We start from the raw sequence: 26453 nt of genomic DNA, 5'->3' as shown, positions 1-26453 counted from the left end.
TTTTTGAGTTTTTGGTTGTTTATTTTCTCTAATCACATGGCTCAAACAAAACAATCGATCTCACAAAATTAAAACTATTAGTCAGTTTCTCAAAATTGATCTAGAAGGGCAAATATAACTAATTTTAAAACTCGAAGTAACACGAATCCATTTTACCCGTCTAAAAAAAGGGCCGCACCCTTGGAGCAAGCATACAGCATAGCCAATATGAAAGGGCTCTTCATTACAGAAATTCCCTAATCTATTCTCACTGTTAATGAGGGAATGATCAAAAACTATTTTATTTCACTGTTTGATTACACAGTTTTACACTTGAAATTTAAGATGGAATCCAAAGAAGGTAGTATATCTGTCTTCTGCTTGGTATGGCCTGATCTACTGTCATATATGATCTTGATGCTGATGTTGATCAGCGGCATCCTCTATATTTTCGATTTCTTCATCCTCGTGTTGTTCTAAGATGGTGTCGTCCTTCCATCCAAATCTGTCACTATCAGCGATGTTTATATCAAGAAATCAACTATTTTAATTATGCCGCGTGGATTGATAAGATTTATGTAGGAAGAAAAAAACAAGAACCAGATTTAATAAAAGAATTAAAACAAGAACCAAGATGAAAATTAAATTGTTTTAGAAACCTAAAATTCCCAAAAATCGAAAATGCTTCAAAAATAAACTTCTGAGAAAAATCAGTAGAAGATTTCATCTCTGCTACTCTTTTTTGAGTTTTTGGTTGTTTATTTTCTCTAATCACATGGCTCAAACAAAACAATCGATCTCACAAAATTAAAACTATTAGTCAGTTTCTCAAAATTGATCTAGAAGGGCAAATATAACTAATTTTAAAACTTGAAGTAACACGAATCCATTTTACCCGTCTAAAAAAAGGGCCGCACCCTTGGAGCAAGCATACAGCATAGCCAATATGATATGGTAATTCATTACAGAAATTCCCTAATCTATTCTCACTGTTAATGAGGGAATGATCAAAAACTATTTTATTTCACTGTTTGATTACACAGTTTTACACTTGAAATTTAAGATGGAATCCAAAGAAGGTAGTATATCTGTCTTCTGCTTGGTATGGCCTGATCTACTGTCATATATGATCTTGATGCTGATGTTGATCAGCGGCATCCTCTATATTTTCGATTTCTTCATCCTCGTGTTGTTCTAAGATGGTCTCTCCACCTTCATCACCTGCTGGAGGCACCTTCTCCGAGTCTGTTGGACCAGAATCTGTAAAATCGTTGGGTTCTGTGGCATTCACCACAGTTGGCTGCTTCTCCATCATTCCAGACAGCGCCAAACTTGGAGACCACTCAAGAACATCGTCAATTATGTTGGACATCCGCTTCTGATACCTGCAGGACATAGATTGCACTTCAGACTCACGCATGGAAACAAATATTTAAGAGGGTTCATCACTGCAATTTTTTATGAGAATGCCATCAAAAAGTTCCCAATCAAGGTAACAAGTGAAATTATATTATACCCCCAAAATAATAGCATAAACTACAATGACAAAGCGAGATGGCAACTTGATAGTTCGAGAAAAAAATACATGGACCACTTGATTCTGCAGTCTTAGCTTGGTAACAAGTAAAACAGACATGTAAAAATTGTGAAAAAATTTCGCTGTAATTCAAGTTTTCCACAAATCATCTTTGTTCCTTGAGTAACCATATTTAGGGCAAAATGGGAAAGACAGTTTTTTTCAGTCTACTAAATTTAGCAACAGGTGTACTCACCTTGCTCTGGCAGCTTCATCGGGGGCATGGTGCCTCAGCAGTAATATAACGAGCACAGCTAGTAATGCATAGAAAAGCCTCGTTGTCCACTTGGGCCTCTCCTCCTCATCCTTGTTTGGCCATAAACGGAATAATTCTCCCAAGGTAGCTTCTTCAGCAAGGATGTTAGGGAATAACCAAACACGCTTTCCAAGAATGATGTACAAAGCACCGAATACTGTTGCTCTCACTGCAAAATGAACAGAAAACCTCAATAACCCCTAAAGGCAGTTGAAGGAATAATTCAGCACTAGTTATCACTGTCAAATAAAATGAGAATAATTGTAAAATAAAAACCATAATGTAGACTCACAAGACTAGTATAAAGAATGAAAAACCATCCACATACAGGATTTAGGACTCTAGAAAATTAATGCAGCAAATACAGAAACTTTAGGTGGAAATTGTTTACCTTCATTCCCATTCTGATTACCACCTCAGTGAGAAAGATCATCATGCCAGTGGTTTCTCAAATACCAGTTACAGAGCACTTAATCAAATATGTCAAATATGGAAGCTGACTTGAACAATCATGATTGCCCTTCTTGAAAAGATGATTAATTAATATGGATGAATGTCATTTAAGACTACTGAAGCTGATTTGATGATAATGAAAATTCCATGACGAGTTTAGTTATGGAAAATTCTGTAATGATCTGCAAAGGTGACATCAAAAGAAAACCATCCTTGATGTCCCGACAAACACAGAAGCCCCAAATCCCACTAGAAAACAAAAGCACACCTAGAGGTTTATCAAAAACAGGAGCATCCAAACCTTACATTCCGATTCAAAAGGCCAATGATGCCACTATTAATTGCCTCACAAAAACAATTTGGTCATATCATAGATAAGGAGCTTTATGAAATTAATGTCATTCACAAAAACATCAACAACAATCCATTTTGCAACCAAATTGGGGAACCGGTTCCTAAAAGCAAACACCACCACTCAAGTCCATCCTTCTTCTCTCAAACCCATATTTCCATGTGGTTTTCTGTCTGCCAGAACCCGCCATCACTTTCAAGCTTCCACCGTCATTGCACAAGTCTCATACAAGTGTAATCATCATGGATCATTCTAAAGATCATTAAATATTGAGCTCATTATTCATAAAATAAACCAAGTTGAAGGGGGAATGTCATCTTTGGCCTCTTTCTGTTGTTATTTTGAGCCACATGCTATACATCACTCATCTCCTCTAGCCTAGTTATGCATAATAATCTAAATTGAGAATGCAGTTATATGTTATGGAAATCAGAATGAACGCTAGTTCTTAAATAATTCAATTTGAACTGGATGAAAGACAAGGCAGTGGAATTGACTGCTATAGACCGAGAAGGGATTTGTTCATGAACAACTTATTTTAGAATTCATCCCAAGCAGATTTTTAGGCCTCAGAGAAACCAAATGTGTTAAAACAAATATAGAAGTTAAAGGAAAACAGAATAAAAAAAAGAGAGGTTATGAGTAGAGGCTAAAAAGACCACATTTTTTTCATAGAAAAGAGCTTGTGAGTATTGGCTAAAAAGACCACATTTTTTTCATAGATTTTGTATGAGTGAGAAAGCTCTTGAACTAGATCATGGCTTTGCACCATAGATCCACTCTCATTAACAAGTGTTACCCATAATAGAGACAGTAATTGGCAAGCAGGCAACCCCCCCAACACACACACAATAAAGACCCACTGCCAACAAAACACACTGTGCCCCTTGCAGCCAGGTAAAACAAACAACTTCAAAGAGCAGAAAAGGAACCAAAGCCAAATGGCAAATAGACTGTAGTAAAGGAGAATTATCAACAGAAAGAAATGCCTAATAAATACACACATGAAAGCCTCTGTACCATCCCCAACAACTGCTGTATCTGTTAATGTAGCCAAAAATATTCTCCGCAAATCATATCTCTCATCAATCATAAAGTTTAAAATGTTAAATTGTTAATTTTGCAAAAAGAGGAGGGAAAATAGCAATTAAAAGAGCATTAGGATGATGGCCTTTTCACGATAATAGAGTGCCAGGAAACCATGTTTCTATAAGTATCTAGTGATCCCCAAAAATAAAAGTACTCCCACGTGTCCTGAAACTAGCACACAAAGGGCTATCTCTTTACATTAACTCCAGATACTAATAACTATAACAAATTAATAAGAATGTCCATGTATGCATTTACACACATAGCTGACAAGTTTCTCTGGGCTTGATAAGAATATTTCTCTCATAACATCAGTACAATAATTTCTCTCACAGAGGAAATTTGAGGTAGAAACCAACAAAACAAAGAAACACAAAATGGAGTTCAACATATGCAGCAGCTTCTAGTTTTCAAATATGAAAATTATAAGAAGCTTGCAAGAGAAATATAGATTTTCAATCAATAAACTTCATAAAAATTTGGTCAAATGTTGTTCCATGTGTGATGATACTCATTTAGCAAACATAATCAGGCAACTCTAAACTAGGGTTTGATAATGCAGGAAAAAAAATATGACACAATAAAAAAAGAGCCCAGGAGCACTTACATGAAAGAAGTGAGAAAATAAGCAAAAGAAGTCCAGCACAAGAGTAGAGGATTAATAGCTTGCACCCATGTGGGTATACAGGAAACAAGCAAATTGCAAGAGTCAGCACAGGCCAAGAAAGTGAGAGGAGTGTCTGCCATAACGGCCTCTGTTTTACAAACGTCCATGCAAAAAAGGAATCATTTTCTGAAAACACTTGATCCTGCAAAGGACAAAATAATGTTTAATAAATTGAGCTTCAGAGGCAATATAAAACAAGGATCTTAATTTCTTTGACTACAAAAAAATAAATAAAAATGCAACTGACATGGATAGAGATGCAAGACTACAAAAAAAAAATGCAACTGACATGGATAGAGATGCAAGGGTGACTGGTTCTCTAATTTCCCTATTCTTCTAATTATAATTCCCATTCCGACTTCTTTTAGCTTTTCATCCCTGGAACTCGAATTTGTCCTGTTATTGAAAGGATATGAAGGCCTGGTCTGACCACAGAAAGTAAATAACATTCTGACATAAATGATACAGAGATCCAGAATGTGTTGGGGCAACATAATACAAGCACAAAGCACATCCATTCTTGGAAGAATGCAAGGAACAACATATCATTTACACAGCAGACTTACTAAATGCAAAAGAGAGTAATAGATGAGCAAGAGAAGTCAATTAACCCAATCATATAGAAAATAGTTGTTAGAATTAAGATTTCATAATAAACAAGGATACGCTATATACATGATAATTGACAATTTGCATAGAGAAGTCAGAAATTCAAGTAGGTTAGAAAATCAATTAAAATATCACTTTTCATATTAAACATCCAAGTGCAAAAGGAAACAACTTACAGGAAAGATCTCTAGATGTGCTGGCCAGGTAGACAACTTTTTCTTCCCAGGACGAACAGTTTTCACCACACGATCACAACGCACTAAAAGTTTCTTACTTAATAAAGTATCAACAATTTCTTCAACCTCTAAATTCTTATTTGACTCTAATATATCTTTAATCTCTGGATGATTTTTCAGAAAGCCTACAAAATCCTTTCCTCTAAAATATTCAACACGTGTCTCTTGTAAGACAGCCCAACGAGAAACCAAACCCTTGTGATCTCTTACCTTCTCGGCAAACAACTGAAACACATCTTTTTTTGCAGCTTGTTTCTGAAGAGAGAAACAACCATAGAAGTCAGAAAGCATTAGAAAAGGAATCAAGTTGAGAACCATTATTTTGCATAAAAATGATTGGCCCAGAGTTAGTCACACCAACCATTCACCAAATATGGATGAATGTCAAGCAATAACTTAAAATGCATAAACCACCGTTACTAGTTACATGGACTTAAAATGTACAAGTGAAGAACACATGCAACCTTTTCACAGATTTTAAAAGGTTGATATACATTAAAAGCAAATTCCTTGTAAAAGCAGTTCATGGAAGTTTTAACAAGCTAGCTACGGTTTTTAACATAAGGTTTTTGCAAGAAGCCACTAAACACTGTCAAGGCTCAGGATCATAAGAGTACAGCACATGGAAACTCCTAGAAATGTAATACAATGATGGAGAAAGATAAGAACATTTAAATGTTTTTTAAGAATTCAAACAATGATCACTAATGTATAACAATGAAAACACTACGATTTCCTCAATCAGGTACACTACAATGTGACTGAAAACTTATACAATGGGTTATCTTCTCACAGGACTAACAATTTAACTTCCCCGTTTATTTTGCCAAACAAAATGAAATTACTGAAAAATTGGACAATGGGTTGTTTTCTCACAGGACTAACTTCCCCTTTTGTTCTGACAACCAAAATGAAACTCTAAAGACCATAAATTCGTTTCTTGACATGGCTGTCCAGGGAATGGAAAAAACACAGACAAAAGTATCAGGCCCTTACCAAAGTTTGCATCTTTCAGGTCCCATTTTACAAGAAAACACCTTATTCATATTCCCTAAACACACATGAATATTGAAGGGAAAAAAGTCAATTTTTTCGCATATGTCTTTAAACAAGCACAAGAAAACTCTACAATTGCAACGCTAGTTTCAATTACATGAATTGTAACATAAAGATAATAACTTCATTTAAAAGAAAAGAAAACAAAGGAAACCAAGATCAGAGAGAAAGAGAAGACAAACCCTACGAGGGGTATCAGAGTTTAGATCTCTGGTGCCATTTGGTACAGCTCCTGATGATCTTCGAACCCTTTTCTTGTCTGCTGCCCCTCCTGATTTCTTCATCTTTGTGTGCCTTTACGTTTGTGTTTTCTTTTTCCGTTGTATTTATTGTCGGCTCTGTCTCTCTTTGTATTTATTTTTTTATTTACTTGGCTTTCGACATGTTTCTGTCTTTCTTTTCTAACCTAAACCAGTTGAATTACGCCACGTCATCATAATCAAGTTCGGAACCACAAAAAGAGTCCTTTCTTTCTACTTCCTCAGCGACGTGGCAAATTCAACGGTTTGAGATGTTTGTTTTATTATTATGTAAAAAAGTCCTATCAAAAGAAAAATTCTGTGATATTGTAGCTTTTTTAGTCGTTTTAGATATTATTTGGATTCTAGTATTTATTTTATAAATTTTTTTATTTTAAAATTTAAAAAATAATATATTTTTTATTTTTTAAAAACTATTTTTAATATAAACACATTAAAACAATATAAAAAATATATATAAAAAGTAATTTTAAGCAAAATTAAATTTTAAAAAGTCACAAAGTACAATTTCAACCTAAAATAATTAGCTAACATTTAGATAGTATTTAGCTTCCTGAACATCATTTAACAAATAATTTTTTATATTTGTAATTAATTTTTTATATTTTAATGTGTTGATATTAAAAAAAATAAAAAAATAATAATAATATTTTAATATATTTATAAATTTAAAAATTTTAAAAAATGCTGCAACTATACTTAATGCTACAATTTTACTTTTTAAAAATATTTTTAAAAAAATATTTGACAATTTCCCCAAATTCTTACAGTAAGAGTCATGAAGTTTCTCTAGTATTAGTGGCTGTATGAAAATGTGATTGAATTAGTATTTTTAAAAAGTTTTATTTTTTATTTTTTATTTTTTTATTTTTATTAAAATTTAATGTGGTTTGTATGTTTTGATATGTTGATATTAAAAATAATTTTTAAAAAATAAAAAATTATTAAAATATATTTTAATATAAAAAATTATTTAAAAAATAATTGTTAATGCACTGGCAAACACACTAACAGCAACTTGCGGGGAGGCACTGGTAAAAGCAACAGCCATGAAAAACTTTATTTTTTTTAATTTCTGCCAGATACTGGCCAAAATCCTAAATTCTTACATCTAGCCGAAACAGTAGCTATATTTGTGTTTTTATGGTTTTTTTATTTAATTGATAAATAATAAAAAATAAAAGGTATAATTTATTATTTCATAAAAGAATATGGAAAAATCTATAAATTAAAAAAATATATTATTTTACCCCTTAATAATATTTATATATTAATTAAAAGTAATTTTAAAAATTAACTTAATTAAATCATTACTTAATTTTTTTAGATGTAAAAATATAATCCATATACTTCTTATTTTCTGATTTTTAATTTGTAAAATATATTTTAATTCACTCATACTTAATTAAATCATCGCAGTTTAATTTTTAATTAATAATTTTTAATGTGTATGACCCCTTAAATTCATAACATGCTGGCTCAAATATAAAATATAATTTAAATAAAATTAAATAAAATTAAATAATTTAATTTATTATCAATTCAATAATTGATTGTTTTATATTTAAAAATCAAATTTATTGTTTAGCAATGTGTTATGATCCTCTGAATATCATAAAAATCATTAGTGGTTTGAATTAATATTTTAGTGACTGGTTTCTTAATGTAATTAATATCATTTCATCAGTAATATTTTATTTTAACATTAAAGCATGTAGTATATCCACCATATTAAATTATATTTTCTTTCTAATAATCATTAATTGTTTGAATGAGATTTAAAACCCCTTTTAAATCTAATTTTATTTTGGCCAACGATTTCTTAATCAATACTATTTATGAACAGATGAGATATTTTCTCCAATTTATATAAAATGGTGAATTATTTCTTAATCACTTAAATACCTTCATATAGTTTATGTTATACCCGATATCTATTATCTCGTTACCTTGATCAAGATGATATATAAAAAGATTAAAATATAATATTCTTTATACAAGATAATCACAAAAACTAACAATCCTTTATTGTAATGGGTTTAAGTAATGTTTGAGAAAGTTGTCTAAACATTGTTTGACAAAAAAAATTTTTGATTATTTTGATGTATTGATGTCAGAAATTTTTTTTTAAAAATAAATAAAAATATTATTTTATATATTTCTAAGTAAAAACACTTTGAAAAAGATAATTACCACCATTATACCAAATGTTATCCTAGAGTGTGTTTGTTTTTACATTTTAAAAATATTTTTAAAAAGATTATTTATTTTAATTTTTTCTTTACTTCAAGTTCTTTTTCTTTATATTTAAAAGTAATTTTTTTTTATATTTTTAAATAAAAAATATTTTTTAAAATCACACCATCAGAAGGGGGTATATATATTAGACCTCCATAAACAAGATTAATCTATATTTGGTAGGAAACCGAAAAGATTTGAATATAACAAGGTTAAGCCCACTTGTTAGTTTCTAGAGCACAAGACTCACCCATGATTTATCGGATGATGAAAGCCCAGTTGGCAAGCCCAGGCCTGCCTTATGTCCCAAAGAAACTAGCTCCTCGCTTATCATCTAACCAAAAAATGGAATAACCAAATCCTATCCTGAACAGCTGAGCTCAGATTACCCCCAGCTCCAATTGCCATACACCATGCTTGCACTCTAGCTAACTCCTTATCGTCAGCTGTTGATGAAGTGGCTCTGGTTTCATTTTCTTGTACATTCAGATGCTTTCTTTCTGCTGTCTCTCCCTCTGCAATATCAGGCAGCCATCACCCCTTCCGCGACTCTCTTGGCTCACTAACAAGAAGACTACACCAGTAGCTTCTCTGGGGCTGGCACCTGTATGTGGTAATGGTTTCAAGAGAACAAGCAAAGACCAATCTTATTTTGTACCTTCTTTTATTGTCCACGCTGTAGAGAAAGACTCGGAAAAATATGAGATAGACTCAGATAAGGCCAAAGAAGCCCTTCAAAAACTTGACCAGCAGCTCCAAGCCTTCTCCGAGAAGCAAATCAGCTCTCCAAAGATAAGAGGTACCTCTCTCTTTCTATCACTGCAATGACAGTTTATGCTCTGACATCCCAGGAATTCCTTTTCTTTAATAATGCTGCTCTCGTCAATAATTTTTAATTTTCTAGTCATTTTACAATATATTTTATTAGGATTGATTTAATAAAATAATAATTATTGTTTGAGATTTACGGACTTGTACATGCATCATGAGTGTGGTGTCTCTGGTATAAATAATCAATTTGATAAGCTGCAATCAGTTTAAGTTTAAATTTCAATCAATCTGCTCGAACAATAATTTGAACTTCCTTAATGGAATTTCGGCTGCCTCTGTTATTTGGTCCAAAATATCATATTATCAAGCAGTTCCAAAATGTCACATCACCCACCACCATTTTTTTTCTGTTTTTGAAAATCGTAGTCTTTCATCAAGTTGCGCAAACATTTCTTGACAAATCTGGATAGTTTTTCTTTCTTTTTTTTGGTGTTGAAATTGTCAATTCTCTGGAAAGTTGTCCTCACGAGTAGATAATCAGAGATGGATAGATTCCAGTAAATAAGCAAATACTGACATTCATGCAGGTTAGTCTAACTTGCAAACAAAGAATTCCAGGGCAGTATAGTTTTGCTCTCTAGATGATATTCACATGGGTGCTAACTAACAAGATAATATGAATTTCCAGAGCATGATGCATTATCTGTAATCACTGATCAAATAAATAAAATTTCTGAATTTCCTTCTCCAAATTAGTCAGTATTAACATTCAAGCTACCAATTACGAGCTTTAGGGGTGAGTAATTATGAATATGATCAGAAGGCAATGCCTAATGGTTTGATAATACCGTCTAAGCTGAAACATGTTTTCTTCAACCTGATTGCAGCTTCTGACGTGAAACTTACAAGAGATGAAATGACAGAAGAAGTGCCAGAAGTTTCAGGGTCTGTCCTGGTATACACTGCTGCAGCTCTCTTTCTTTTCACAATTTTCTACAACATATTCTTCCTTACAGTGCTACAACCATCCGTAGACGGGCCACTACCCAAGCCAGAACCTGAAACGATTCAAGAAATTACTGCTACTACAATGGAAAGAGAACCTCCCAAAGAAGCTATTTTGCAGCTGCTGCCATTAATGTCTGAAGTTCTTATACAAAGCTCTGGAGGTGGCAATAATTAAGAAGCAAAAACAGAGGAGCAAATATTCTATTCTAAAAGAACTTATTTTCAACCTCTTTTGGATATGAATCTATCAGATATGCTGTAAGTCAAGTTTTGGCTTGAAATGTTTCAACTTTTCAAAAAATATAAAGAGAAGAGCGGGTTTTTTTCCCCTGCTTGTCATGTTAAGAAAATGTATGAGCCATCAGGATAAAATGAGAAAGAACAGGGCGCTCTACTTCTCTCCATTCTTTTTAAACATCAGCCTGTATTATTTGTTGTTTAGTAGAAACATTGCTGATGAATCAGCATTTTTGAAGCCCATTGAAGAAGGTATCCACCGAAAAGTGAGTATGGCGAGTTGTCAAATCTAACATACTTGAGTTTGATATTTTAAATTTAAATAAATATGAGTCTAATAAGCTGCTAAACCCAATATATTTGAGTTCAACCACGAGTTAAGCCTAAATAAACACAGACTTGACGATATACTAAACCCAACAGATTTGAGTTCGGTCATGCCTAAAGCATAAACCTAGCAACTTGTAAGATATAACAAACTTGGATAGGGTCACGAGTTAATACCAAATAAGTGTAGGTATGGAGAATTACCAAACTCAACATATTTGGATTTGGCTATGCGCTGAATCCAAGTAAGCATAGGTCTAGTGAGCTACCACTCCAGTCAAATGTTGTACTCGAGTAAACATGGGTCTAATAAGTTGCAAGATTGACTTTTATTGGACTTGGCTACGTGTGAAGCCTAATTAGTCTAAGAGTCATTATAAACTTATGTTAGGATTATAGAGCTTTGTTTATTCATTCTTAAAACTTTTAATATGAAATATTCATATTAGGAATAATCATCTTTTTATATCTATAAATATATAAAAAGTTTTCCAAAACCCTACTATATTCTCATCTTATTAATAATATATAATGAACATTTATCTTTTATTAATAATGTATAAGAGATTTTAAGCTTTAAAAAAAAAATATTGATCTGAACATGTGATTAATCACTATCTAAATATCAAATAATCTTATTTATAAATACATGAGGTAAAGAAGGAGAGATATTTTGTTGTTCCATCAAGCAAGAATAGGTTAATGGTTCAAGCAAGTACTTCAATTCTAATAAACATGTTATTAATAAAGAAGTGTTATAGAATTGGTTTTTCTATTATATGAAAAATCATACAATTTTACTTGGGATTTTGTTGCCTTGTTGTCCTTTATATATGTGTATGTTTATATTTATGTGTGTACTTATTATTTATGTATAAAAATCCATTTGATTTGGTTTTGACAAAAAAAAAAGGAATAAAAAACATCACTTTGTTTTATATATATATATGTCGGACATTATAAGATTGGTTGGGGACACAAAGTTTTTGTATAGTTAAATTACTTTGTTGGCCTTAAAAATAATAAAAAATATGTATCTTGACTTTTTTGTATTTTTATTATTTGCTTAGTAAAACTACAATTATACCTTTTAGAGCAACTAAAAATAAAACTTGTACAAGAGGTATTTTTTTTGTATTTTCAATTTTTTTAACAAAACTTACAATATTACCTTTAAAATAATAATAAAAAATTATACTAATAGTTTCAAGGGTATTTTTTATTTTTATTTATTATTATTTTTTGTTATTTTTAGGTTGATCTAGGAGCTGTTTAGTCATTTTAAAAGATTGAATATGATTAAAAAAAATATTAACATGTGCAACGCATGATTATTTCCATGTCATTTGAAAGGTACATGTTAAGCTGTCCGACTATCAAATTTTACTATTCAGGATAGTGTTAGGAGCAACACATCATTCCTTTTCTGGTAATGTAGTGTGTGCTTGTGGCAAAGACACGGTTGACTTTTTTTTATATTTTCTCTCTCTTCTTTTCTTTTAGCCTAGAAATTTATGCCAAAAAACAATTGTGTTTTCCAATCGATTTTGATTCTTATTCTTTTGATTATTATTAGTTTTTTTTATGCCTTTTCAATTTTAGATTTTTTTTTAATTTGATCCATGTGAATTTTATTTTTTTATTCAATTTTATCCTTATTTTTTTTATTGCTTTTTTTTTTTTTTGGTGTTCTATCCTTTTCTTAATTTATTATTTTTTCAATTCCTGATCATTTTATTGCATTTATTTTTATCCAATTTTGGACCCTTTTTTTTAATGCTATTTTTTAATCTTTTTTTATTTTTCAAATTTCCATCAATTTCTTATTTTATTTACTTTTTTAATTGAATTTGGATCCTTATTTTTTATTATTATTTTCTTATCATTTTCAATTTTATCTCTAATTATTTGGGTTCGTATTTAATTTATTTTTTAATTATTTTCTTTTATTTAGATTTTATATTAAATTTAGTTTGCATTATTTATATTTGAATTATTTTATAGTTGGAAATTATACTATGTTATGTTTTAATGTACATCTTTCTATAAGGTAATTTTAGTCTCATGATCTGGGTGCAAATTGAGTTCTTTTTTGTCATTTTATTATAAATTGATTTTTTTAAAAAAATTCATCATTTGACATTTGAGTTATTGGACCTCGAATTTTGTTATTTTTTATATTTTATTGGGTTATTCTAGTCTCATATTCCGAGTAATAGATTAGTCGATTTAACTCGGATCGACTCGAGTTTTTTTTAGCAACCTCATCCTTTAACATTACATTATTGACCATTAAGCTTTGTAGTTTTTTTTTTTTTGTTTTTTTTATGTGAAGTTATCCTAAATATGAATCAGTTAAGTTAACCCTGGTTATCCTACGGTTTTTTCAGCATTTCTTTTATTTAACTTTGTGTTTTTTTTGTAGGTTTTTTTTTAAATCTAATTATTTTTTTATTGATCTCATGTCACGGATGGTGGATTAGTAGAGTTAACCCAAGTTTATTCAATTTTTTTCTTAATTATTTTTTTAAAAGATTTTTTTCACTTTCATTATTTTGATATTAATTATTGTTTCTTGAATTAAATTAATTTAAATTGACCTATGTTATTATTATTTTAATTTTTTTTTTGTATTAAATTTTTTTCCGACTCAGTCCGCGGTATAATACACGCTACCTATCTTGCTGTTTTAACTAAAAATAACAGGTTACTAAAAGAAAAAGGTACAGATTCAAAATCAAGAACCGTGAACTAGCCATATCTAACGTAGGCCTATATCAAAAATTTTGTTCCTTGATTATGCTTCCTCATCCTCTGACGCCTCGCGTTTTCTTCTAATAGGCGGAGTTGCTCTCGATCTTCTTTCCTGCCAAGCCTTTCACTCCTTTTTTCTTCCTTCGTTATGTCTCCAAAGCTTGCCTCCATTTTTATATCTCTATCGTCACGACCAGCAAACCTTTTGGTGTTGAACATTTTTCTGATTATGAGAAGAGCCTTTTCATCTTCACAATCATCTTCTTCATCTGAAAGCCTTCTTTTCTTGGGACGATGATCTTGCAAATTAGAGACAGGCGATGAAATATTGTCGCGTACTCGCTTGTTTGTCATCTCATGTGGCTTCATTGGCTGTTTGGGATTCAATGTTGCATCGTTGGGTCTTTGTGGTCCCTTGCTATCGTTGCAACCCGCGAACTGCTTTGTTGGATGAACTGCTTTGACTATAGGCTTTCTTTTATCTGTACATTGATATTGCAAGGACATACGCGATGGGATTTTCTCCATTACCCGCTCGCTTGTGAGAGGCTTCAATGGACATGCCAAGGCTGGCTGTTTCGGCTTCAATTTAGGGTCATTGCATTTTCTTAATCCCTTCACATCTGCGTAGTGCTTTGTTGAAGGCACCGATGCTTGTGCAGGGGTGGCACTAGAAACTGGTGGCGTCAGATCATTATTGTTGTCAGAGAACAGGAAAGAGTAGTCTCTTGTCTGTCGAAGCCTTTGGACTTTGGTCCGATTGTCCATTGCAGAAAGAAGGATATCGGCACTTACTGCTCTATGTTGTGGCATCTGGGTTTGTAGCTTGCTTTTGCTTTCTTGAATAACTCTTGGAGCGATACTCGGTTGAGAAGGGCCAAAGAATGATCCGTAAGTTTTTGTTTTATGACGATCAGAATTAGACAGCCCCGAGAGATGATGAGAACAGTTTCGTTTTCGGATTTGTTCTTTAAGCAGCTTTCTTGTTTCAAGAAACTCCAGCTCCTCCTTGTTGACGGCCATTATTGGGGCTTTGAATCCTGCAATAGATATTCTCAAAGGAAGGAGGAGATCATGGACATAGACAAGAACAAATAAAACTACAAGATTGCTGCTGGGGAAGGAGTTTTGTGTTTCCTGATACCATATGAACTTTAGGGCAAAATATATGAACTCATAATTTATACTTGGTGAGTATGTGACTTGTAGGAGTTTTGTGTTTTCCTGATACCATCCGGATTACCACCATGGTTCAATCAACTCCTTGCTGGGAGCGGATTCAATTCAATTCAATTCAATTCAATTTTCAAAAAGAAAAAAAAAGAAAACCTCTTCACATTATATTTTAATATTTTTCTATTCTCGAAACCGACATTGTTTTGGCATGGCTAACAATAAAAAGGTAGCATTAGCAAGTTTCCTATCTTCATCATTTGCTCACTGAGTTTTTCAAACAGTGGTTTCAAGTCAAGTGACCTCCCCATGTTGTCTTGTCTGAGCAGGCAAGGACTGCTGTGCTTTGGAGCTTTTGTGGGTTGTGGCTTCGGTTTGTATCAATTGGGCTCCGATAATTTATTGGGCCGGATTTTTGTCCCATGTTAGCCCGCATGGCTAACAAAAAAAAGGTAGCATTATCAAGTTTCCTATCTTCATCATTTGCTCACTGAGTTTTTCAAACAGTGGTTTCAAGTCAAGTGACCTCCCCATGTTGTCTTGCCTGAGCAGGCAAGGACTGCTGTGCTTTGGGCTCCGATATTTTACTGGGCCGGATTTTTGTCCCATGTTAGCCCAATTTTATAGTTATTATTATTCTAGTTGAGTAGCCATACACAAGGCCCAGGCTCGATTTCTCAAGTAATTTCTTGATGATTTGGGAGCTGCTACTTGGCTAGTAGGCTAGCAGAGCTTTCTTCTAAAGGTAGCCTGCACTATACGTTGGCAAAAACGATCCATCTGATAGAGGCGAATTCCGATAGAGGCTGACAGGTGCCAAGGCATCGATCCATCTCTGCAGAGTGCAGATTGATACGGGTTAAGTGGCTTGTAACTCAGCTGGAAACACTCAGCTTGTCGACAAGTGAAGGGAAAAAGAAAAAAAGGAAATCCAAACCAGGAGCATCATCTATATTAGATTATCAAATTTGATACGCAATTTATTTACTCGGAAAATGGCAAGTCATCTTTAGGCTTTCGAGCATAGCTAAAAGCCATTGTTGTGGTCTCTTTTTTTCTTTTTTTTTTTTAGATTAATGTGGGTGAAAATGAAAAAAAGGAAATCCAAACCAGGAGCATCATCTATTAGATTATCAAATTTGATACGCAATTTATTTACTTGGAAAATGGCAAGTCATCTTTCGCTTTCGAGCATGGCCAAAAGCCATAGTTGTGGTCTCTTTTTTCCTGTTTTTCTCTAAGCACGTAGGGCATCTACTGGCTAAAGTGTTGAACTCTAGTCACTCCCCAGTAGCTACAAATGCCATTGATCTTGGGAAATTTTGCAGAATAAAGTGGTCCGTGAAAAGGAAAGTAGGAAGACATGGATCGATCTGTAGCTAAAAAGTGAGAATTACAGCAACATATGGACCATTCTTGGGCACACCTGCTAGCTAGGAAGTGGACAACAAGGCCCTTTTTCTCGCTGCCATCATATTTGTTTGGTGCGTGAGCAGTGAGCTCTATCGCAGAACCAACCTGAAGAACAGCTAATTGATTGTATGCTGCTAATGTTTGAAAAACCGATAGCGTCGTGCTATGAAGTGGTTTTTTATATGTTTTTTTATTTTTAAAAATTATTTTTTATATTAGAACATCAAAACAATAAAAAAAATATTAAAAAAACAATTAATTTCAACAATAAAAAAATATTAAAAAAACAATTAATTTCAAGCATTTTTTTTTCAAAAATCACAAACAGCCCCTGTATAATTTACTCTCTCAACTTATTATTTGTAAATTTAATTTAAAATGGATCCTCCAGGTAGAGTCCAAGAATGGCCAACTGGACAGACATTTTTTTAGTTTTACGAGAGAGACAGATGCAGACGGAGCTTGCGGTAAAGTGAAAACCATTCAGGATAATGTTGCCCGAAGAAAGACTTTCCATAATAACGTTTCATTATTTTTAATGGATCTGGATCTGAATCTAATCTGATGATCACATATGTGCCTCCTCCATCTATGAATTTGAACTCGAGGGTTTTTTCTCCTGCTCTTTGATAATTTAAATATAAGAAGTAAAGTTTATATAAATTCTCAAATTTCAATCTTATCATTAATTTTATTTAACCAATCAGATTTTTCTGGGATAAAATAATAAAAAAAATGAGGGCTAAAATTAATAAAAAATCAAATTAAATCAAATTTCAAGAAATAAAATTAAAAAACAAAATTTATAACAATTAAAATATTAACAACAAAATTTAATATAATTAACCAATAACAAGACATTTTAAATTTGTTACAATTCTCTAAAAAAATATTTTTAGCTCAAAATAAATAAAAAATATTTTTTAAAAAATTAAGTCAAGATTTCTTTTATCAAAAAACATTTTTTATTGGCCAATACTTTTAAAAGTTTAGAAACTAATTTCTAAAAAAATATTTTTTGTAAAATAAATAGGATTATATAATCAAGTGCAACTAAAAAATTAAAAAAAACCAGAAAAAAGAGTAAAAAGTGAAAACTAGCTATTCAAATTACAATATAAAATAAGAGAATATTTGAGAATGTGATGTAAATTATATTTAAAAAGATATATATTTTTATTAAAAAATAATTATTTATATTTTTTGATTTTTTTAATGTGTTAATTATAAAAATAATTTTTTAAATATAAAAAAATATCATTTTAATATATATATATATATATATATATATTTTAAAGAAAAACAATCACACTTGTATTGTATTCCCAATCATGTCCAAGTAACTCCAAAAAGTCTTTTACAATGCAGGTCTTGAATATAAACAGTAACATCACAGCCCGATACAAAGAATAGAAATTCAAACTAGATCACAGGATAAATTGACCAATAATCAAATTTCAAATATGATTAGGTCAGGCCCCATTGTGTGATGTGCAAGGAATGCTTTGGATAAAAATCAATGATGGAGATTAACTTATGGTCAAAACCATTCATAAATGTGCTTAGAATTTCACTCACCTCTCCAACCAACACGTCTCAAATCCAAGTTGGTATGTTTCCTTTTTCACTCGCCTTTCTTTTTTTATTATTATACCATGACTTTTGCTTCTCTGCCCTTTGAAAACAACAAATTATATTGATTTTCTTTTTTATACGACACCTAAAAATAGAAACCTATAATACACCCAGAACGATTGCTTCTTCATCTTCCCCTTTTCCTTCTTGATTTCGAAAAGGACAAGTGGCCTATTTTAGCTGGTAAAAAATCAAAAAGTGTTTGTTTTATTTATCTGCAAATGCATTGTTCTAAAAACTTAAGAAAATTTCTTTAAAACTAACCCAGAATAGAAAAAAAAACAGAGACTTGAGGGGGATGTTTGAAAAGCAAGAAATATAATAGCTGTTGCTTTTTTAGAAATATAGCAAGATAATGTTGAGGTTGGTGTCTTGTTTACCTGGGCATAATGTGGGTCTAAGGTTTGTTGGCATATTTTTTAATAGAAAAGCAGGAAAAGGCAAAAGGGTAGTTGTTTCTCTGTCTCCAGCGTTTAGGCAGAGAAGGAGAGAAAAAGGTTGGAGGGCCTCTCTGCAAGAGAGAGAAAAAGAGCTTCTTTGACCCCCTCCCCTTGTCTCTCGTTTTAAGACCCTTTGTCTTCCTGTTCGCATTCTTCCACTTGGATTACATCAATTTATAATTAACTAGCTATTCAAGCTCACCTGGGTATTCTCCAGATTCTCCTTTCAAGTCTTAAAATCAACAGCATTTCAAGGTGGATTCTTTTTCCCTACTTTTGTAATCAATAATATCACTATTTTGAGCTATACATTTGCTTGATTTTTTTAGTTTGTTGAATTCTTTTAGTATTAATTTTATGTCTTGCAGATATTTTTGCTTTATCTTCTTGCCAGTTTTTGTTTATGCCATAATAGCTAGTCTTTCATGAATACTTGCTGCATATATCTGCTTTTCTTTGTGTTTGAGCATAAATTTATTCTTAATTTTTTTCCGGGTTTCTTTCAAAATCAAAGCTTTGTGTAAAAGGCTCAAACTTTCACGGAGTTGTTTATCTTCCTTTAAAAACATATTTACTTTTTTTTTTCTTGGAAGCAAATTAATGTTTATAAGTAAAAAATGTGATATTGTTAATTGTGGTTATTGTGGAGGGAGATAAAAATGTTAACTGTTGTTTCTTTTGCTTAATTGGATATTCTTGAAATCTTTGCAGATCTTCATTTTTCTGGAGAAATTGAAAGTTGTGGAGAGAGGTCTTGATTCATGGGTAATTGCTGTGTAACCCCTACTGGGGCTTCTTCCTCTGAGAAGAAAGTCAAAGGGAAAAAGAAGGAGAAGAAAAATCCATTCTTTGGTGATGATTATGCTGTAACCAATGAATCCGGAAATGTGGATAAGCTTGGGGTCTTGAAAGAACCTACTGGAAGGGATATCTTGGCCCATTATGATCTGGGTCGTGAGCTTGGCCGTGGTGAGTTCGGTGTTACGTATTTGTGTACTGATATAAAAACTGGTGAGAAGTTTGCCTGTAAGTCTATATCGAAGAAGAAGCTAAGGACTGCTGTGGATATCGAGGACGTGAGGAGGGAGGTGGAGATAATGAAGCATTTGCCTGCTCATCCAAATATTGTGTCCTTAAAGGCTAGTTATGAGGATGATTCTGCTGTGCACATTGTGATGGAATTGTGTGAGGGAGGAGAGTTGTTTGATAGGATTGTGGCAAGGGGGCATTACACAGAAAGAGCAGCTGCTGCAGTTATGCGTACTATTGTGGAAGTTGTCCAGGTCTGTGTTCTGATTATTTATTGTTGTTGAAATGGTGTTACTATGAAGTCTTGATGGTTGAAGTATTGCTTTCAGTTTTCATTTAATATCTCATATAGTTTCAACTCACACCGTGCTTTTTTTTATTAAATGAGGATAGTTTATTGTATTGTAATAGATTTTCAGCATGAGTTACCAGTCTTAAGTTTGATGAAGACTAATGATTTTCTTGTTAGTCTTTTGAAATTAAATGATGATGATGATGTTAGATCCCCTTGTTAGTTGGATGTTTGGTGTCTACTGTTGTTAAATTTTACCCCTCTTCTTGTTAGGCTTTAAATGCCCTTATGCTGATAATGGCTCAGCTAGGAAACCAGTTGATCTCATTATTATTTTACTGCAAAAGTTTTCCTAAGCAGCCAGTGTCTTTTCCATTTTTTATATGCATTTCAATCTTTTTTTCTCCTTTTCCATTTTCTATAACTTGGCATTTTTTCCCTGCAACTTTTAAATTTATATGAATGCAGGATCATTTACAATTGAGACTTTTCTATTTCTGCGTCATACTTAGGATCATAAAATTTTTGAGAAAGCGTCATATCATTTAATATTTGGTTTAATTACTTCAAATGATTATGATAATCTTTGCATTGTTAGCTGATAATGCTTCATGTTAGGGGCTTTTTTGTCTTTTGAAATAATTGAAATTTCTTTTGCACGCACTTTGCTTTGTAGATGTGCCATAAGAATGGAGTCATCCATCGAGATCTCAAACCGGAGAACTTCCTATTTGCGAATAAGAAGGAAACCTCTGCACTGAAGACAATTGATTTTGGATTGTCAGTCTTCTTTAAACCTGGTATTGCATAGTATCTGAGACAGGGCCTCCCTCAGCCTATTTTATGGCATTTTCTTATTGTTTCTTGAAATTAATCTCCAGCCACGATATATTCTTACATATGCTATTATGTCTGAAGATTCTTTTCTTCTCTACAGGCGAGAGATTTAATGAGATAGTTGGAAGTCCTTATTACATGGCTCCAGAGGTTTTAAAGCGCAATTATGGCCCTGAAGTTGATGTCTGGAGTGCTGGAGTCATTCTTTATATTTTACTTTGCGGTGTCCCTCCTTTCTGGGCAGGTTGTTTTCCAAATTTGATTGTCTAAATAACCTGCTTTGTTTTGTTCAATGAGCATCACTGGAGGCTTTTTTGTAGTTTAGTTTAAGTTGGAAGAAAAGAGTATAGAAGACAGCTAGCTACCCCATGGAACTGTTGTGAATTCTCACCCTTCTTCTGTTGTGATCCTCATGTGAATGAAAGTTATCAGCATGCAGTTTTTGATCCTTATTTTAGAAACCTCCTTCTCCTAAAATTTATTTTCATGGTTACACAGAAACTGAGCAAGGGGTAGCGCAGGCAATTATTCGCTCCGTCATTGACTTCAAGAGGGACCCTTGGCCTAGAGTTTCTGATAATGCGAAGGGTCTTGTGATGAAAATGCTTAATCCTGATCCTAAGCTAAGGCTTACAGCTCAGCAAGTGCTTGGTAGTTTATTCTTCTATTAGTCCAATGTCTGCTATAGAAGTGCATTCTTATTTGTTAACATACAAAATTATCCCGACTCTTTGTTTCAGAGCATCCTTGGATACAAAATGCAAAGAAGGCTCCAAATGTCCCACTCGGTGAGACTGTGAAAGCAAGGCTCAAACAGTTTTCTGTGATGAATAAGCTCAAGAAAAGAGCTCTGAGGGTAATGATTCTTAAATTTTTCACTCAACAACTATTTATAGCTTTGATTATTTGGAACCTTTTTTCCATGGAAACTCATATCACTCACTAAATTATTTTGGCCATGTGGTGCTCATCTATACCCTCCCTCCCTAACAATTCTGCACGCTCTCTGTGAAATAAAAAAGAGTGATTTTTTGAGCTGTCCATCTGTAGGTGATAGCTGAACACTTGTCAGTGGAGGAAGTAGCTGGCATAAAGGATGCCTTTGATTCAATGGACACTGGAAAAAAAGGCAGCATTAACCTTGAGGAGCTTAGGGTTGGGTTGCAAAAGCTCGGCCAACATATTGCGGATGCAGATCTTCAGATCCTTATGGAAGCTGTAAGCTTAATTGTTTTACTGGCTGAAAAAATTCCCATAGAGAGAGAAAAGGATAGTCTGTTATACCATTAAAATTTCATAATGAATTTTATGCAAAATTTGTCCCCTTGAATTTTCTGAGTTTTACAGGCTGATGTTGATGGTGATGGAGCTCTGAATTATGGAGAGTTCGTAGCGATTTCAGTTCACATTAAAAAAATGGGCAATGACGAGCACCTGCATAAGGCTTTCGCATTTTTTGATCGGAACCAGAGTGGTTACATTGAGATTGAAGAGTTGCGAGAATCTTTGAATGATGACATTGACACCAGCAGTGAGGATGTTATCAATGCTATTATGCATGATGTTGACACTGACAAGGTAAGAGTTATTCAAAGTTTAAATGTATATAGATATAATTAATTGCAAAATTGAAACCTTCAGTTTGAAGAATGCTTCTTGTTATTTTGCTCGTCTTATTCTGTTGCCTAGAAATGCCATGGGTAAATTACGATGCATTTTTCACCAAGGTAGTGGTGCTGAAAGTTGTCAATGTTAGTAGTAACTAGTTTTATTGTCAATTCACAGCATGTGTCTTTTCTTGCTCAAATTATGATTCCCTTGACAAGCTTGGGCTGACTGCCTTTGCTCGATGTAAATACATGCATGCCACACACATCTTGATGGGAGTCTCTACCTTCAGCTTTACTCCATACGATGTGCATGCTTTTCCCTTTCTGCTATGGATGACAGAATGTGAATGAAAGAGCGATTACCAATGTTTGTCTCTTTATATCACTATTGTGAATGGTACCCTGAACCTTTTGAGTTTGGTGACATCTATTATCTTTCTATATTGTTGCTAAATTGGAAGCATAACCTTATTTCCATCCCATCCTACAGGATGGGCGCATAAGTTATGAGGAGTTTGCTATGATGATGAAGGCTGGCACAGACTGGAGAAAAGCCTCCAGGCAATATTCACGGGAAAGATTTAACAGTCTGAGCATAACATTAAGGCGGGATGGATCACTGCAGGTAGCCAGTTAAGGGTAGGCGAATGCAATATTGAGTTACCACAGAAGAAAAAACCAGCAGTTGCTGTTTGGTCTATGGAGTCGTTCTTAATTTTTTCCTTCGTTCTTTTTTCATGGGACCTTTTGGATAGGTAGGATTAGAGTCATGGTCTTACTGTCCTTAATATGATCAGAATTTGTTTCTCGTGGGATAGTTGCGGGAGAAGAGATACTCTTATGGTAGAGAAAAGTTGGCAAGGATGCACCACAACATGTTTTTGTAAATATGCTGTTATCAATTAGGCTTACAGGTCCTTTTTCATTGGAGACATATCTGTCTAAATTATAGTTCATTTGCTCACGTCCCGTTAATGACAGGAATGAGCACTTTCAATTACTACGTGGATTGTTTCACACTTTTTTTTTTTGAATATCGTATTTGGATTAAAAAAGTTGATGTTTGGTTTTTGTTTATTTTGCCTTAACTAGTGTTAATGGCGGTATCAAGAGAACTTATTGAGTTATGAAATATGCTTACATCCAAGGCATGTATTATCTTCAGCGGGATTTGGAAGATGGGATGTTGCATTCTTTGCAATGTGATTTACCTAAACATCTCCTCAAATAATAACTGCCCAGTTAAATGAATGACTGCTCTCTCGCCAGATTAACCTCTCGCCCGCTCGGTCCCTACGATTTTCACTCACTGTTGTTTTTTTAAATCACTTCTAAACTTTCAAACATGGAGAAAAACCAAGAGTAGGATATCCTGTGTTTTTATGTACCATGGTGATCCTATCCCTTTGAATACAAGGAGAAGATTCTTTAAAACCCCAACTTGTTGAACCCCATCTCTCCTACCAAATAAATCTCATGGCTTGTGATTTTCGAATTTCCAGTAAGGTTTCATCTTCTGCCTTGATATTGAAGCTCCTTTCTTACAAGCGAGATACAAGACAGAGATAGAAGAACCAGTAATGGCCCAGAATTATTAGCTTGAAATTTGCCGATTATTATCTACGCCTGTCAGCTTTGCTCTACGTTTTGTTTTTCTTTATGCCCTTTTCTTTTTGGTTTCAATGGTGCTTTAGCAAGACTACCTGCACCTGAAATGTATCTGCTAGATATCTCTTTTTAGCATGCTGTTCTTGAACTCAAATCCGAAATTATAACTTACCGCTTGATCCTCAGACTTCAATGTTAAACATTTGGGGAGTGGAGAGGGAATTGGAAAAGAAGCATGTTTGGATTTGCTGTCTTTCCAAAAAAATGATCTACACATATTTCTCTTATGCATAGTCACTAAATATCATAAACCAAGACAAATGTGCAATTCACCATTGTTGCTGAGAACTAAATATGCCCTGATAAGTAGCATCAGAAAAGAAAAATCGTTTCTCCCACCGTGTAGAAAACACCCCGATCAATATCTGGAATATTATAGCTGAACGGAAAAGGAAAGAAGGGAGCTTCAGCCTCTCAAAGCTTGCCATAGACTGAAGACTTGAATCCTTACCAAATCAATGGTCAGGACCTCTTGTTCTGATCCAGCTGCTTTAGGGGGAAAAAAAAACATCATATAGCAGCAGAAGTTCCTCAAATGCCTATTATACATCATTCATTCATTGAGATAAGTAGGCAAGCAACAGTCAACAACAACAACTTATTCTTGTATGTAATGCAGAAAACGATCTAATCACAATCGCAAGGAATTTGTGTAGAATATGTAACTGTTCTGTTCATCAATAATTTATGTTTACTTGATCATATTTCAAGGCCGATTAATTTGATTTTTTGTTGTTTTCTGTAACTTCAACCGCCGGTGTCCTCAATTTTGTTTTACCAAGTCTTTTCCTGGAATAATCCTCATCACACAGCTTTCGTCATTATTTGTTGGCCTAAGGAGAGCAAGTCCGGGAGAATGGAAGGTGATGGATCAAGATTTCTCATTATTTTCTAAAACAATTTTTATTTTTGGCCCAAACCAAATTTAACGGGTTAAAAAAGTCACCAACAGCATATTTGGTCCAGTTGTGGATCAAATATCATGGGCCACTCGACATGTTGGGTCCAGAAGGTGCCAAGCTAGTATATCTGATCTGTTTGGCTGTCTTTCGAGCTCAACCATAACCCGAGCACAACCCTCAAATCTTGATTTTTCATGTTCTTGTGTGGGTCCCTTGAGATTCTTTTACTGATCCAGGCCATTCTTTGATCCTTTCTTAAACCTCCTACCCCTATAACTGTGTAAAAGTTTTGTATACCCTACCACATTTCTATCCCATTAATACACATGCATGGAATTTTTTTTCTATTAATAATTGTATTATAGATATTTATTTCACACTAATGCATATACAACAAATATTTATTTTTTATTAATATTATAAAGATAAAATTATTTTCTAGTCCTCTCTCTCGAACAAAAAAATAAAATTTATGATGTATTAAACCACCCAAGTAAGAGATTCATTATTTTTATTTTTAAATATACAAATATCATCTTCTCACAAAACATTCATTTCATACCAAAATAAAAACAAACAACATTGTTATTAGAATTTAATATTTTTTAGCATATTTATTATTTTTTTCTCTACAAAAATACTAATTTAAGTATCCAAGGGTCCTTGGATCTATCCAAATAAGATGTTTTGTAGGCATGAAGAGGCTTTCATCAAGATATATCTTCTTGTTATTGTGAACAGTGGATTTATTTAAATGAATACTTGATTAAGCCATAATTTAACCACCACAAAACCCTATTCCAAAGAATATTAGATTTTAAAATGTCATTAATCGGTGTTATTTATGAGAAAAATAAACAAAAAGCTATAAATTTCTTTTTAGAACTTGTTTTTGATATTTCTAAGCCATTTCATAGCAGACAATAAAACACACCTAGATTAAGAGATGTGACGGATCTACATGTTAACATCATGAACACTTTTTATCTAGTTGGACTTTTAACACCTCATTAATCAAATGCAAATCCTAATTAAAGTGGTACTAACAACCTAAGGGCAAAATCAAGTCTTGATACCTCAATAAGTATTGGCACACTCGGTGACATTAGATACATCAATACCACCGTCACTAGTTGTTCCCAATACCTATAGATAGTTGCACTACTTTAAGGGTGAAACTACATTCAAGAAAATGTTTAGCCTTAATGTTCATCAAGCCCTATAAGAGGTTGCTTGTGTCTTCATGATACCCATACACATAACGTGTATTCAATGAGCGATTCTTCTCATTACTGTGGGATAGATGATAGTTACCGATGATGTCATTCTGCTCAAGATTACTCGTAGATAAAGGATTGAGTGATGATTAGTTCTTAAGTGCATTCTAGAATAGGCTTATAACCCCCACTAAGTATAAGGCTCTCCTTTGTCCAAGCAAATTTCAAATACCCAGATTCCTCAAGATTACATCTTTATAAAAATAAGCCTGAACAATTATAATGGTCTCGCTAACTTAAGGGAACACGTGCAAAATATATGAAATAGCTTGGAGGTGGTCATCTAAGACAACAATATATTTTGCAAGA

General features: G+C 33.1%; 4 protein-coding genes across 7 annotated transcripts; 2 read left to right on the top strand and 2 right to left on the bottom strand.

Annotated features, from left to right (window-relative positions):
* Window positions 1-163: 163 nt before the first annotated feature.
* Window positions 164-6617, bottom strand: LOC105140333 (translocation protein sec62-like). 3 transcript variants are annotated; one of them, XM_011047127.1, is made up of 6 exons: window positions 6456-6617; window positions 5158-5472; window positions 4313-4514; window positions 1752-1980; window positions 1193-1364; window positions 164-465 (listed from the first exon to the last, which is right to left on the bottom strand). In XM_011047127.1, exons 1-6 carry the CDS (start codon window positions 6555-6557, stop codon window positions 382-384), a joined length of 1104 nt encoding a protein of 367 aa, XP_011045429.1. In that variant the 5' UTR covers window positions 6558-6617; the 3' UTR covers window positions 164-381. The 3 variants fall into 3 exon arrangements, with proteins under 3 accessions (XP_011045429.1, XP_011045431.1, XP_011045428.1); XM_011047129.1 differs by lacking the exon at window positions 164-465 and adding an exon at window positions 6214-6268 and having other exon boundaries at window positions 841-1364; window positions 6456-6547; XM_011047126.1 differs by lacking the exon at window positions 164-465 and having other exon boundaries at window positions 841-1364; window positions 6456-6616.
* Window positions 6618-9096: 2479 nt separating this feature from the next.
* On the top strand, window positions 9097-10873 carry LOC105140332 (uncharacterized). Its single transcript, XM_011047125.1, has 2 exons — window positions 9097-9570; window positions 10430-10873. The coding sequence occupies exons 1-2, from the start codon at window positions 9261-9263 to the stop codon at window positions 10723-10725; spliced, it is 606 nt and encodes a 201-aa protein (XP_011045427.1). The 5' UTR covers window positions 9097-9260; the 3' UTR covers window positions 10726-10873.
* A 2918-nt stretch (window positions 10874-13791) lies between these two features.
* Window positions 13792-14891, bottom strand: LOC105140352 (uncharacterized). Its single transcript, XM_011047149.1, has one exon. It carries the CDS (start codon window positions 14889-14891, stop codon window positions 13887-13889), a length of 1005 nt encoding a protein of 334 aa, XP_011045451.1. The 3' UTR covers window positions 13792-13886.
* A 3100-nt stretch (window positions 14892-17991) lies between these two features.
* Window positions 17992-23318, top strand: LOC105140331 (calcium-dependent protein kinase 7-like). 2 transcript variants are annotated; one of them, XM_011047124.1, is made up of 9 exons: window positions 17992-18064; window positions 19241-19812; window positions 20527-20650; window positions 20788-20931; window positions 21186-21338; window positions 21428-21543; window positions 21738-21905; window positions 22035-22265; window positions 22788-23318. In XM_011047124.1, the coding sequence occupies exons 2-9, from the start codon at window positions 19291-19293 to the stop codon at window positions 22932-22934; spliced, it is 1605 nt and encodes a 534-aa protein (XP_011045426.1). In that variant the 5' UTR covers window positions 17992-18064; window positions 19241-19290; the 3' UTR covers window positions 22935-23318. The 2 variants fall into 2 exon arrangements, with proteins under 2 accessions (XP_011045426.1, XP_011045425.1); XM_011047123.1 differs by lacking the exon at window positions 17992-18064 and adding an exon at window positions 18122-18784.
* Window positions 23319-26453: the final 3135 nt, after the last annotated feature.

Source organism: Populus euphratica, unplaced genomic scaffold (assembly GCF_000495115.2).
Source record: "Populus euphratica unplaced genomic scaffold, PopEup_1.0 scaffold105.1, whole genome shotgun sequence".
In the NCBI taxonomy this organism is placed as follows: Eukaryota; Viridiplantae; Streptophyta; class Magnoliopsida; order Malpighiales; family Salicaceae; genus Populus; species Populus euphratica.
Note: the sequence above shows the minus strand (reverse complement) of the source record. Positions and strands in the feature narration are given on the sequence as shown.

Coding starts and splice junctions, on each gene's coding strand:
- LOC105140331 (XM_011047124.1), top strand. CDS start 19,291: ATGGGTAATTGCTGTGTAACCCCTACTGGGGCTTCTTCCTCTGAGAAG. Junction 20,651..20,787: donor GTCAGTCTTCTTTAAACCTG/GTATTGCATAGT, acceptor TCTTCTCTACAG/GCGAGAGATTTAATGAGATA. Junction 22,266..22,787: donor ATGATGTTGACACTGACAAG/GTAAGAGTTATT, acceptor CCCATCCTACAG/GATGGGCGCATAAGTTATGA.
- LOC105140333 (XM_011047126.1), bottom strand. CDS start 6,557: ATGAAGAAATCAGGAGGGGCAGCAGACAAGAAAAGGGTTCGAAGATCA. Junction 5,473..6,455: donor ACTCTGATACCCCTCGTAGG/GTTTGTCTTCTC, acceptor TTCTCTCTTCAG/AAACAAGCTGCAAAAAAAGA. Junction 4,515..5,157: donor CACATCTAGAGATCTTTCCT/GTAAGTTGTTTC, acceptor TGTCCTTTGCAG/GATCAAGTGTTTTCAGAAAA.
- LOC105140332 (XM_011047125.1), top strand. CDS start 9,261: ATGCTTTCTTTCTGCTGTCTCTCCCTCTGCAATATCAGGCAGCCATCA. Junction 9,571..10,429: donor CAGCTCTCCAAAGATAAGAG/GTACCTCTCTCT, acceptor ACCTGATTGCAG/CTTCTGACGTGAAACTTACA.
- LOC105140352 (XM_011047149.1), bottom strand. CDS start 14,891: ATGGCCGTCAACAAGGAGGAGCTGGAGTTTCTTGAAACAAGAAAGCTG.